Below are 14357 nucleotides of genomic sequence, written 5' to 3'. Positions count from 1 at the left end.
TCATGGGCAATGGTGGTAAGTGTTCTATTTTCCTAGGGGGCTGCCAAGGTTCCCAAGCAGGAGGAGGGCACCAAATGAATGACTGGAATTCCCTCTTTGTCCAGACTGGGGCCCTCAGAGCCTCACAGCCCTAAGCTACTCCATGGTGGCTCCTGTGGCACTTGGACACTTGCGGAAGCAGTCTTGTTCAGCCAACAGTGGAGCGGGGGTTGATGTGGGATAGCTGGCCTGATCTTCTGGTCCCAAGGAGTTGTAGGAGGCGGCCCAGGAACTGTGGGCACCAGTGTGGGAATGCGCTGGTGAGAACACCCGGATCTGGTGAGCCTGGAAGTAGGTGACTGGAAAGAAGGGGTGGCAGAGAGGGGTGGAACATCCTGAGGCCCAGAGGACTTGGTGTTATTGATTTTCCTACTCCAGTACATGGGCATGCTTAGGGGTAAGGGCAGGTAGAACATATCCAACTCTGTAGCCCTTGGTGTTGGGGCCAGGGATGGGCTGCTCTTGCCCTTTATATGCCACCAGGCAGCCCTGTAAGCATGACTTTTGGATGGTGCCTGCTGTTTCTGAGGCACACCACAGAGAGGGGTTCAGCACAGGCAGAGCAGGGGAGGACAGTCCAGAGATGTTCTTCGAAAGAGGCCAAGGAATCTCTTTCCAGTGATTCACGGACAATGTGCCGAACCAAACCAGGTGTGTGGGCCTGGGCTATCTGTGGATTTATGCTTGTATGTGCTTAGATGTCAAAGTGTTGTCTGTGAGGCCTGGTGCCAATGCATAGGTGTGCATGCTTGTGTATCTGGCACACGTTCCTGTGCTGTGATGTATCGGTGAATATGCTTGGAATGCATCTGCAGCCTGGAAACAAGGGTGCTGTCTCCTCCCCTTCCCAGAGTGGCAGTCTGGGAGTGCCATCAATTGTGTGGCTGTGTGTGTGTTGGCAGGGGTAGGGAGGCTGCAGGCATTGTGGAGCAAAGGTTCTAGAGAGGACCACTCTACAGGCCATGTATAGCTCCTGCTCTGCTTCTCCAGCCTCCTGGGTCCTGGCTTTTCCTATTTTTAATTACAAAAATTTTTAAAGATGAAATTTATTGTCAAATTGGTTTCATACAACACCCAGTGCTCATTCCAACAGGTGCCCTCCTCAATGCCCATCACCTACCCCCCCTCCCTCCCACCCCCCATCAACCTTCAGTTTATTCTCAGTTTTTAAGAGCCTCTTATGGTCTGGCTCTCTCCCTCTCTAACTTTTTTTCCTCCCCCTCCCCCATGGTCTTCTGGTAAGTTTCTCAGGATCCACATAAGAGTGAAAACATATGGTATCTGTCTTTCTCTGTATGACTTATTTCACTTAGCATAACACTCTCCAGTTCCATCCACATTGCTACAAAAGGCCATATTTCATTCCTTCTCATTGCCAAGTAGTACTCCATTGTGTATATAAACCACAATTTCTTTATCCATTCATCAGTTGATGGACATTTAGGCTCTTTCCATAATTTGGCTATTGTTGAAAGTGCTGCTATAAACATTGGGGTCCAAGTGCCCCTATGCATCAGCACTCCTGTATCCCTTGGGTAAATTCCTAGCAGTGCTATTGCTGGGTCATAGGGTAGTTCTATTTTTAATTTTTTGAGGAACCTCCATGCTGTTTTCCAGAGCAGCTGCACCAGTTTGCATTCCCACCAGCAGTGCAAGAGGGTTCCCGTTTCTCCACATCCTCGCCAGCATCTATAGTCTCCTGATTTGTTCATTTTTAGCTATTACTGGCGTGAGGTGGTATCTCAGTGTGGTTTTGACTTGTATTTATTTCCCTGATGAGGAGTGACGTTGAGCATCTTCTCATGTGCCTGTTGGCCATCTGGATGTCTTCTTTAGAGAAGTGTCTATTCATGTTCTCTGCCCATTTCTTCACTGGATTATTTGTTTTTCGGGTGTGGAGTTTGGTGAGTTCTTTATAGATTTTGGATACTAGCCCTTTGTCCAATATGTCACTTGCAAATATCTTTTCCCATTCTGTTGGTTGCCTTTTAGTTTTGCTGATTGTTTGCTTTGCAGAGGCTTTTTATTTCATGAGGTCCCAGTAGTTCATTTTTGCTTTTAATTCCCTTGGCTTTGGAGATGTGTCGAGTAAGAAATTGCTGTGGCTGAGGTCAGAGAGGTTTTTTCCTGCTTTCTCCTTTAGGGTTTTGATGGTTTCCTGTCTCACATTTAGGTCCTTTATCCATTTTGAGTTTATTTTTGTGAATGGTGTAAGAAAATGGTCTAGTTTCATTCTTCTGCATGTTGCTGCCCAGTTCTCCCAGCACCATTTGTTAAAGAGACTGTCTTTTTTCCATTGGATATTTTTTCCTGCTTTGTCAAAGATTAGTTGGCCATACTTTTGTGGGTTCAATTCTGGAGTCTCTATTCTATTCCATTGGTCTATGTGTCTGTTTTTGTGCCAGGTCCTGGCTTTTCCAAAGCCCCTCTGTGATGCTCTTCAGTCCCATCATTGACCCAGAGCCCCATTCTGAGTTTCTGAAGGGGAGCAGTGCCATCTGGTGGCAGACTGAGGTTGCACCAGGAGCAGGTGAGTGGGACCCTGGGTTCCCACAAGGGCTCTTTCAGGTTCCCAGCCAGTGGGGAAATCACAGCTGTGTTACCTAGACCATGGACAGAGGGAGGGTATCTAAGGCTTAAATGCGCTAACCTCATGCATTTTGGTTTTGTGGCTCAGGGAGGCACAGTAAGGAAGTCAGCTCAAGGAGTGCTGGAGGATAGGTATAGGAAAGCTGTGAGTGCAGCCTCTGGACCCACAAACCTGATCCCCGTTCCTTGGGCCACTTCTCTGGGCTCAGATTTCTCATCTGTATAGGTGGCTAACTGTATCTACCCTGTGGGGTAGTAGTGAAGGTTAAATGAAAAAGTGTGGGTTAAACACTTGGCTCAGAACTGAGCCTGCTGGAAAGTCAAAGGAAATGGTAGTGGCCATTACTAACATAGGCAAAGTTCCAAAAGCACAAAGAAGTGAGCTGTGCCGTCATTGCAGGTAAAAGGGTTGCAGAGAGGTGACAAGTCTGGCTCTGCCACCCCACAGTCTAGAATTTTGTGTCTGAACAGCTGCTCCAAGTTACATAGTTAAATGAGGAGGGAGGTCTCTTTTCTGGAAAAAGGGGAATGGAATCAAGAGATCCAGCATCCAGGCTCTGGTCAGCTTCTTACTAGTTGTGGAACCTGAGTATAGCAGCAGGCAGGTTTGCTGGGTTCCTGATCCCCCTGTGAAAGTGTTGGCTGTGAGGACTGCATAGAAATGCATAAAAACTTGTTCAGTTCTCCTGGAGAGAGAAAAGCTGGGTAGGGTCTTATCAGGGAGAGATTTTGCTCAGCTGTGGAATCACATATATTTTTCATATCCCTAAAAAGGGATACCTGAGTCAGAGGCAAGAATCGTTCTGGTTCCATTGCTAATTGGGTGTGAGATGCTAGGTAAGTCATTTCACTCTCTCTGGGCCTTACTTTTCCCAGCTGCAAAATAAAGGAATTAAATTAGATGACCCTGCCTTAATCTATGGCCTTTTAATTTTTTCCTTTTCTCTGCCTCATATGACACCTAGGATAAATACTGATCCCACAGGTTAAGTCTTGAACAGAAAGGAAGACAAAACCAGTGTCTTCTGTTTCATGAATGCTGTGCTTTCTGATAAGCTTGTAGGAAATATTTTCCTAGATAATGGTATACTCTAGGTATAATAGGGCAAATGAGAGAATAAAACAGAAGCTCACTCCAGTCACACAAGGCAGAATAAGGTTACTGAGAAGGTGTCAAGCGGTTGTAGCGTACGACAGCTTGTGTGGATCTGGTGCCTCACTATGCGCTTCCGCCTTCCGAAGCAGCCAATGAATACACAGCAGTTCGCATCCAGGCGGAAAAACTATAAATCCCAGAAGTCAATGCGCCGGGAGTAAGGACTCAAGCGCCAATCAAGACTGATGGGCCCCGCCCCTAGAAGAGGAACTTCATTTCCCAGGCGGCCCCGGGCTCTTCGATTTTTCTTCTCTCGCGCTGGCGTTTTCCTTCCGCCCCCTTCCCCGAGCCTCGCGCCAAGTCGGAACGCGCGCGCGCGCGCGGCACGTAGCGCGCGAGTGACGCATAATATGTGGGCCGCTCTGGAGCTGTGGTCGCGCTGTGTGTGAGTGAGGGAGAGTGAGTGCGGGACCTGAGGCGGTGTGTGTGAACTGTGGCCGCTGGCGGGGTCAGGGGGGAGCGGCGGAGCCGCCCGGGAAGGTGAGTGGGGGAAGGAGGGAGACGGATCTCTAGGAGGGCCGAGAGGAGACAGGGCGCGTGGTCAAGGCGGGAGGGAGAGTGGGCGCCGGGCTGGGGGAGGGGCGGCACCTGCCTGGGCCGCCGGCGAGGAGGGGGCGGGCCGGGCCGCCGGGGAGGCTGGGTCTGGGGCCTGACAGGACTTTTCCTTCTTCAGATTCTTGGCTCGGGGGCGGGGCCTCCACGTTCTTCTCTCAGTCCGCAAAAGAAGCTTCCCGAGAGTAACTCTTCCGCCCGGAGTGGGGGGCAGGGGTGTGCTTGCCCCTGCCTGGAGGAGGGGTGCCTCCCCTTCCCCTCGTTAACCTTTTTCTTCTTAGTCTTTCCATTTTCCGTTCCGTACGGGCTGGGGGGCTCCATCTTCCTTGCCGTACGGCGGCCCCCTTCCCTGGCTGTGTCTCCGCCTCCAGCTCCAGTCACCTGGGCGGGCTCTCCCCTCCCTCGGCCTCGTGCCACCTCCCTTTGCACCCGCCCGGCTCTCTGACCGGGCGAGGGGGGCGGAGCTTTCCGGGCACTCCTCCCACCCCTATGGTGGAGGGGAGGGATGGAGGGAGAGGTGTGTGGGTCCTACTGCGGGGAACCAAACCTCGGAGTGCCCGCCTAGCTTCCCGGGAGCCTATTTCCGGGGGTTATAGTCGTTTTCAACTAGGGTGACAGGCATTTGCTCAACTCTTCTCTTCCTAGACGGTTTCCGTCTCACTTCCTCTTACTGTAGTGCTAGCTCTTGGGTTTCGAATTTGAAGAATAATTTTGGAGTGTGGGTAATGGTTCTTTTTGAGTCCCAAATGAATCGTCTTTGTCCATGTCACATTGGCCTTAGGTTTTCTTTACTCAGTCTTTTCAGCGAAGCCTTTTAATTAGTATACACGTTTAATTATTAGCATCGTCTTCCTGTTCTAAACGCTTTGTTAATGTACAGAGCGAGGAGTTCATTGGCAATGTCCTGTAATTTTCTTTTTCCGGTGTACTGAACTTTACCTTTAAGGTTTATAAAAGCTTGTATATTAAGACTCTTTAGGAATTGATTTCGTATTTTTTTTCTTGATGCTGTCAAGATTTTTGTACATAGCAGTATTATCTATTTGAGTGGTGATACGTTTTTGGATGTTGAGATAATACAGAAATTGGGGAATATAAAGGACGTAATTTTATGCTCAAAATCCCTTGAGTAGTTGCTGAGTGCAGTGTTCTGTTGTACAGTTAAATTTAGTAGAGGAAGAAACTGGTAGAATGAACCACAAGATAGTTTGGAGTGAATGAAGTTGGGTTTATTATCAATTTCCTTATGTTAACTTTGTCATTGTTATGGACACCGAATAGAAAATTGTTATATGTGATCTTGTCATCCTTATTATTGGGTAAATTTTACTTGAATCTTTAAACTTAATTTAAAAAATAAGAATGCTTTGAGACATTTGTTTCACGATTTTAGCCTTACAAGATCTGTCCTTAACATGGACTTTATTTTAGGCTTTGGTATAGTTTCTGCCAGGTAGGCCATTAAGTATTGTGTATTTGGGGAGGACAGATTTTATGATTTAAAAAATTACAAAAGGTTACAAAATAGTGGAAAAATGGTAGAGCTAGGTTAACAACCTTTACTGAAAAATGTTTTTCCTTTCATTATCTCTCAGAAAATTTGTTACCTTCACAAAAGTAGTAGATATTATCTGGTGCTTGTGTGTTTTTCCAGAGATCTTTTATTCCAGGGTAAGGTGCGTGTACATGAGTGTGTACACACACACGCACTTTGCTTTTCTCATTTGACACATACTTAAGAGTTGGTTCAAATTAGTAAAGGAAATGCTTATTTTTTTCAACTTAAAAAATTTTTTTTTTTAATGTTTATTCATTTGTGAGAGAGACAGACAGAATGCGAGTGGGTTAGGGGCAGAGAGAGAGGGAGACACAGAAGCAGAAGCAGGCTCCAGGCTCTGAGCTGTCAGCACAGAGCCCGACGCGGGGCTCGAACTCACGAGGAGTAAGATCATGACCTGAGCCGAAGTTGGACGCTCAACCGACTGAGCCACCCAGGCGCCCCTTTTTTTCAACTTTTATGGAAAATTTTAAACGATTGTTTATCCATTCCGATTCAATGATTGTTAATATCTTGTTATATTTTCTCTATAGGTGTGGTGTATATTATTTTGTGGAACCATTTGGAAGTTAGTTGCAGACACATCATCTCTAAATACTTTAGCAGGCAACCTTTAGGTTTAGGGCATTCTGCATATTTTTTGTGGGCCTTTATTTCATTGCATGGACAGTATTACCATTTAGCCTTCAGAACAACCACTTCCACTTCACAAATAAGGACATTGATATTTGGAGAAGTTAAATAACTTGACCCAAGATTTCACGGGTATATTTGCAGAGTTGGCATATGAATGCTTGAAATCCTTTACTACCAAAGTACCAATTGATTGGTCGTTGGGACTTCTCTGAGCCCCTTTTATTATCTGTAAAAAAAAAAAAAGGGTAGGGTTGTTGTGAAAATTCAGAATAACATTAGAAATTAGCCAAATGTCTGTCCCATATTAATATTCAGTAATTGGTAGCTATTGTGTCACTATTGGATAGGCCATAAATTCTGTGTACCACTTAAAGAGCTCACTTTAAAACGTGGTGAATTGAGTAATGTACCTTCACTGTCCTGTGCATAACAAGATGACTGCACCTTTAACATTTTATATTAATGGTCTTTCATTGATAATAAAGTAAATTATCATTGATATTTTCAAAAATTATTATTTTTTTTTTTAATTTTTTTTTTTCAACGTTTATTTATTTTTGGGACAGAGAGAGACAGAGCATGAACGGGGGAGGGGCAGAGAGAGAGGGAGACACAGAATCGGAAACAGGCTCCAGGCTCTGAGCCATCAGCCCAGAGCCCGACGCGGGGCTCGAACTCACAGACTGCGAGATCGTGACCTGGCTGAAGTCGGACGCTTAACCGACTGCGCCACCCAGGCGCCCCTCAAAAATTATTTTTAATGCTTATTTATTTTTGAGAGGCGGGGGAAGGGCAGAGATAGGGAGACACAGGATCCAAAGTAGATCTCAGGCTGTCAGCGCAGAGCCCTATGCGGGGCTCGAACTCACCCAACTGTGAGATCATGGCTTGAGCCAAAGTTGGGCACACAATCAACTGAGCCACCTAGGCACCCCAATATTAATTTAGTCAATTACAAGTTTAAGTTTTGCCTGGGCAAGTGAAAGTTATTCCCCAAATTACAGTTATTCATAAACATAATTAAATGGAAGTTTTGAAAATGATACCAAAAGAATATATGTGTTTCTTTTTTTTTTTTTTTTTTTTTTTTTTTAAATTTTTTTTTTTTTCCAACGTTTATTTATTTTTTTGGGACAGAGAGAGACAGAGCATGAACGGGGGAGGGGCAGAGAGAGAGGGAGACACAGAATCGGAAACAGGCTCCAGGCTCTGAGCCATCAGCCCAGAGCCTGACGCGGGGCTCGAACTCACGGACCGCGAGATCGTGACCTGGCTGAAGTCGGACGCTTAACCGACTGCGCCACCCAGGCGCCCCAAAATATATGTGTTTCTAAATTGAACTCTAAAATTTTAGTATTTCAGTGCCCTTGATTTTACCTTTTTCTTCTTAAACTTTTTATTTTTAAAAAAAATTTTAAATGTTTATTTATTTTTGAAGAAGCGACAGAGTGTGAGTGGAGAAGGGGTAGAAAGGGAGACACAATCCTAAGCAGGCTCCAGGCTCCGAGCTGTCAGCACAGTGCCTGATGTGGGGCTCCAACTCACGAGCTGTGAGATCATGACCTGAGCTGAAGTCGGACCCCCCAACTGACGGAGCCACCCAGGCCCCCCATTAGTTTTATTATTTTTTTAAATGTTTATTTATTTTTAAGAGAGGAGATTGAGTGCGAGGCAGGGAAGGGCAGAGAGGGAGGGAGACAGAGGATCTGAAGTGGGGTTCTGTGTTGAGAGTGGACAGCCTGATGTGGGGCTCGAACTCTTGAACCACAAGATCATGACCTGAGCCAAAGCCAGAGGCTTAACGACTGAGCCACCCAGGTGCCCCTTGAGTTAACCTTTATTAAACATAATATTTTCCTTAAACTTTGCCTTTATATGTTCTATGTTGATCTCTTAAGTTATCCAAGAGGCATTTCCTCCTGATTTTTTTCCCACTTAAAAAAACTTGTGGTCAGATTCACATACCATAAATTGACCACTGACCATTTTATAGCGTTCAATTCAGTGGTATTTAGTAGACTAACAATGTTGTGCAACCATTACAATGTCTTTTAGTTTCAAGATGTTTTCATCACCCCATTTCCATTAGACAGTACTCCATATGTTCCCCCAATCCCAAGCCCCTGGCAACCAGTAGGCAAGTTTCTGATAAATTTACCTATTCTGGATGTTTTGTGTAAATAGAATCATAAAATATATAACCTTTTGTGTCTGGCTTCTTTCACTTAGTGTATTTTCAATTTTTTTTTAAAAGTTTTACTTATTTATTTGGAAGGAGGATGGAGAGAGAGAGCGAGAAATCCCCAAATCCCAAACAGGCTCCACACCATCAGCGTGGAGCCTGATGCAGGGCTCGATCACATGAACTGTGAGATCATAACCTGAACTGAAATCAAGAGTTGGATGCTTAACGCACTGAGCCACTCAGGTGCCCTGAATATTTTCAGTTTTCTTTCACAGCTCTAACATATATCAGTACTTCATTTCTTTCTGTGGCTGAGTAATATTGCATTGTATAAATGTAACCACATTGTGTTTATCCACTCATTTTTCGATAAACATCTTTTGGCTTTGTTTCCACCTTTTGGCTATTGTGAATATGCTAACTTTGAACATTTGTGTACAAATACTTCTTTGAGTATCTTTTTCAGTTCTTTTGTGCATATAACCTTAGTGTGGAATTGCTGGGTCATATGGTAATTCTATGTTGAACTTTTTAAAAAGTTTTTGAGGAGGCACCAAACTGTTTTCCATAGTTGTTATGCCATTTTATGTTACCACCAACAGTGTGCTTTCCATTTTCTCCACATCCATGCCAATGATCATTATTTTCTTCTTCTTTTTAATGTTTATTTTGATAGAGAGCATCTGTGTGTGGTGTGAGCGGGAGGGGTAGAGAGAGAGAGAATCTCAAGCAGCTGACAGCACAGAGCCTAATGCGGGGCTCGATCCCATGAACTGGGAGAATAATGACATGAGTCGAAATCAAGAGTTGGACACTTATCTGACTGAACCACCCAGGCACCCTTATGATCATTATGTTCTGATTTTTTGATTCTAGTCATTTTAGTTGATGTACGTGGTATCTTATTGTGGTTTTGATATTCATTTCTTTGATGAATATAGATCATCTTATGATATAGAGCATCTTTTGGAGAAGTGCCCATTCAGGTTCTCTGCCCTTTTTTAAGTCAGGTTTTTGTTGTTGTTGTTGAATTGTTCTTTATATATCCTGGATACTAGATCCTTATCAGATATGATTTGCAAATATTTTCTCCCATTTCATGGATTGTGTTTTCATTTTTCTTGATAACGTCACTTGATGCACAAAAGTTTTAAACATTGAAGTCCAGTTTATGTGTTTGTTCTTTTGTTGCTTATGCTTTTGGTGTCATAAATAAAAATCCTTTGCCAATTTCAGGGCCATGAAGATTTACCCTTATGTGTACCTCTAAGAGTTTTATAGTTTAAGTTTCCACATTTAGGTCTTTGATCCATTTTGAGTTAATTATTGTATGTGGTATGAGTCAAGGCCTCAGCCTCATTCTTTTGTATGTGGATATCCAGTTGTTTCAGCACCATTAGTCTTTCTAATAATGATCTATTGGTCTTTCAATAAATTCTTTCCCTATTGAATGGTCTGGCATACTTGTTGAAAATTAGTTGATTATAATGTGAATTTTTATTTCTGGACTCTTGGTTCTGTTGCATTGGTGTATATGTCTATCTTAATGCCAGTACCACACTATTTTGATCACTGTAGCTTTGTAGTAAGTTTTGAAATAAGTGTGGGGGTGTCTGGGTGGCTCAGTTGGTTCAGCATCTGATTCTTGATTTCGGCTCAGGTCATGATCCCAGGGTTGTGGGATCGAGCCCTTCATTGGGCTCTGTGCTGAGCATGGAGCCTGCTTAGGATTCATTCTCTCTCTCTCTCTCTCTCTCTCTCTCTCTCAGATTATAATAAGTAAATGAAATCTGAAGTGTGAATCCTCCAATTTTGTTCTTTTAAAGATAGTTTTAGTTATCAGTGTTTCCATTTTTGCAAAAAAATGTCATTAAGATTTTGATACGGATTGCACTGACTATTGACCATTTCGGAGAGTATTGCTTTCTTAACAGTATTAAATCTTCTAATAACGTGAACATAAGGTGTCTTTTCATGTATTTAAGTCTTCTCTAATTTATTCCAGCAATATGTTGTAGTTTTCAGTGTATAAATCTTGTGCTTTTTGGAGTTAAACTTACTCCTTAATATTTTGTTATTTTTGGTACTATTATAAATGAAACTTAAAAAATGTTTATTCATTTTTGAGAGAAAGAAAGCAAGTGGGGGAGGGCAGAGAGAGTGGGACAGAGGATCCCAAAGCAGGCTCCATGCTAACAGCAGAGAGCCCGATGTGGGGCTCTAACTCATGAGTCACAAGATCATGACCTGAGCTGAAATCAGATGCTTAACTCACTGAGCCACCCAGGTGCCCCAAGAGGGAATTTGGCTTGATTCCACGACTCTGGGATCATGACCTGACTGAAATGACTGAAATGAAGTGTCAGATGCTCAGCTGAGTCAACCTAGGCGCCCCAAAATTATTTTCTAAATTTCATATTTGGATTGTTTGTTGCTGGCATGTAGCAGTACAACTGATTTTTTGTGTTGATCTTGTACTCTGTAACTTTCCTAAAATTTGTTAATTAGCGTTTTTTTTTGTGAATTCTCTAGGATTTTCTATATATAGATTATGTTACCTGTAAGATAGTTTTACTTCTTTTCCAACTTGGATGCTTTTTCTTTCTTTTTCTTGTTTAACTGCTCTGGCTAGAACTCCAGTACAGTGTTTAATATAAGTGTGAAAGCAGGCATCCTTGTCTTTTTTTGTGATTTTTAGGGAGAAAGCTTTCATTCTCACCGTTGAGTGTAATGTTACCTGTGGGTTTTTTTTTTTTAAAGTTTATTTATTTTGAGGGAGAGTGTGAGTGGGGGAGGGGCAGAGAAAGAGAGGGAGAGACAGTGAGAATCTCAAGAATCCCTGTCCACGCAGAGCCAGACATGGAGTTCAAACTCAGGAACCATGAGATCATGACCTGAGCTGAAATCAAGAGTCGAATGCTTAACTGACTGGGCCACCCAGGTGCCCTTGTGTGGGTTTTTTAAATACCCTTTACCATGTTGAGGAAGTTCTTTTCTGTTCCCCATTTGAGTTTGTTTACTTTTTCTTTTTTCACAAAAGGGTAATGGGTTTTATCAGATGTTTTTTCTCTGTTAATCAGATAAGCATGCATTCTTTTTCTTCATCCTATTAATATATTACATTGATTTTTGTATGTTGAACCACTTTTGCATTCCTAGGATAAATCCCACGTGGTCGTGATCTATAATTCTGTTAACGTGTTGCTGTGTTCAGCTTGCTAGTATTTTGTTGAGGGTTTTTGCATCTGTATTGATGAAAGATATTTGTAGTTTTCTTGTGATGGCTTTATATGGTTTTGGCATAAGGGTAATGCTGGCTTCATGGAATAGATTAGCAAGTGTCCTTTCTCTTCTATGTTGTGAAAGGATTTGAGGATTGATGTTAATTTTCTTCGAATGTTTATTAGAGTTCACCAGGAAAGCCATCTTTTTCTTAACACTTTTGGGATGTGTCTTAAGAGATTAATTTTGCTGTTACTGCTTTGCCCAGTTTCTAGATCTTCATCATAAAATTTTACTGTCTAAGAAAATTGGTTTAAATTATTGTGCCCCCTCCCCCCCAACTCCTAGTGCTAGTATTCCTCAAGATTGTGAAGGTCCTGAAAAAACAAGAAACAACTCAAAAACTCTTGTAGACCAGAGTACACTAGGGAGACATGACAACTAAGTGCCACATGGTATCCTGAATGAGATCTTGGAACAGAAAAAGGACATGGATGGAAAACCTGGTGAAATCTGAATTAAGTTGAGTTTATTTAATGATAAAGTATCAATGTTGGGTCTTTCTTTCTTTTCTTTCTTTTCCTTCCTTCCTTCCTTCCTTCCTTCCTTCCTTCCTTCCTTCCAGCACGAATCAGGGAGAGGAAGAGAGAGAATCTTAAGCAGTCGCCATGCTTAGTGTGGAGCCCAAAGTGGGGCTTGATACCACAACCTGGGATCATGACCTGAGCTGAAATCAAGAGTCAGATGCTCAACCAGCTGAACCACCAGGTGCCCCTCACACTTATTTCAAAACTTACTACAAAGCTACAGTGATTAAAACACTGTGCTGCTGGCATTAAGATATATATGCCAATGCATAGAACTGAGAGTCCCTGATGCTTAACCAGTTGAACCACTCACATGCCCCTCAATGTTGGGTTTCTTAATTTTGATATTGTGCTGCTATAAACTAATATGGTGCATTAGGGGAAACTGAACTGGATGAGGGGTATATTTGAATTCTCTCTACTACCTTTGCAATTTTTTTATAAATCTAAAATCATTCCAAATACAGTTATTTTAAAAAATGCATAGTCCATGGTGACTGAAAAATACAACCTGGGTTTTCTCAAGTTAAAATCAGAGGTCTGTATTAGTCACACCTGCAGTATTTCCTTTTTTGTGACTGTGGCTAGAGAGGCTAAAAATGTGGATTCTTGGGGGTTCCTGGGTGGCTCAGGCAGTTAAGCTTCTGACTTGAACTCAGGTCATGATCTCATGGTTTGTAAGATCAAGTCCCGTTTTGGGCTCTGTGCTCACAGCCTGGAGCCTGCTTGGGATTCTCTCTCTCCCTTCCTCTGCCCCTCATCCGTTCACGCTCTCTCTCAAGAAAAAATAAAAAAGTTAAAACAATAAAAATGTGGATTCTTCTCTCCAGAAAAGAAGACTTTAAAAAATTTTTATTTGGAAATAGTCTCCTTTGGTGACATGAATCACAATGTACTGTTAGAAGTGCCTCTACTTTATTAAAACACGAATATTTACATTTTATTTTATTTTTTAAAGTTTTTTTTTTTTTTAAATTTATTTAAGTAATCTCTGCACCCAACATGGGGCTTGAACTCATGACCCTGAAATCAAGATGCGCATGCTCCTCTGACTGAACAAGCCAGGTGCTCCACAAATATTTACATTCTAGACATTTGGTGGTATTTTTCACATGTATTTCCTTTGGTCTTATGGTAGATATCTTTAGAAGAGTTAATAATTCTAGGTCAGATAGTAATCCCTTTCTAGTGTTAAAGTGTTTTTTTTTTTTTTTAATTTTTTTTTTTAACGTTTATTTTTGAGACAGAGAGAGACAGAGCATGAACGGGAGAGGGTCAGAGAGAGGGAGACACAGAATCTGAAACAGGCTCCAGGCTCCGAGCTGTCAGCACAGAGCCCGACGCGGGGCTTGAACTCACGGACCGTGAGATCATGACCGGAGCTGAAGTCGGCCGCTTAACCGACTGAGCCACCCAGGCACCCCAGTGTTAAAGTGTTTTTATGGAGTGGTTGCTTTTTCTGTGAAAACAAATTTTGCAGGGAAAGTCTGACATTTTGATCTTAAGACTACTTTGGCAAAGAAGTTGGTCTGTAAGCCATCTAAACCTTTGAGTCTCATTTATCCCTTTTGGAGCCCCTTATAAATAAACTTCTCTTCCTCATGTGGATGTCTCATGGCATCTCCTTCAAAGCTTGTCTCAGCTCCCTGTCCCTCTGTATCCATGGACTGACCACTCAACCTAGCAACTTCTCTGCTTCTTTCCATCCTCTCATGCTCTTCCTAGGAAATCAGCTGTGAGAGAGGTTAGGAAGCCTGAAGGATAAATGGGTTTATAATGCTCCTCAGCTTTCATGTTGGTAATGATCCACTTTAGTTCTTGTCCTTTTGTTAA

At 42.7% G+C, this 14357-nt stretch overlaps 1 protein-coding gene across 10 annotated transcripts in view; it reads left to right on the top strand.

Annotated features, from left to right (window-relative positions):
- The window catches only part of DCAF1 (DDB1 and CUL4 associated factor 1), a 90989-nt gene that overhangs the window by 2484 nt on the left and 74148 nt on the right, over window positions 1–14357 (top strand). For 3 of the 10 annotated variants that reach the window (XR_006715842.1, XR_006715844.1, XM_045492967.1), the window contains exon 1: window positions 2453–2569. The exons of 1 other annotated variant lie outside the window; for it this stretch is intronic. Coding sequence is in view for 4 of the 9 variants with exons in the window: in XM_045492967.1 (XP_045348923.1) it covers window positions 2473–2569 (97 nt within the window). In the remaining 5 variants the exon portion in view is untranslated. Of the gene's footprint in view, window positions 1–2451; window positions 2570–4091; window positions 4265–14357 lie in introns of those variants that run through there. 6 more of the 10 variants (XM_045492962.1, XM_045492961.1, XR_006715845.1 and 3 more) reach the window with 5 other exon arrangements.

This window comes from Leopardus geoffroyi, chromosome A2 (assembly GCF_018350155.1).
Source record: "Leopardus geoffroyi isolate Oge1 chromosome A2, O.geoffroyi_Oge1_pat1.0, whole genome shotgun sequence".
Lineage (NCBI taxonomy): Eukaryota > Metazoa > Chordata > Mammalia > Carnivora > Felidae > Leopardus > Leopardus geoffroyi.
This window is presented reverse-complemented; position numbering and strand designations above follow the sequence as displayed.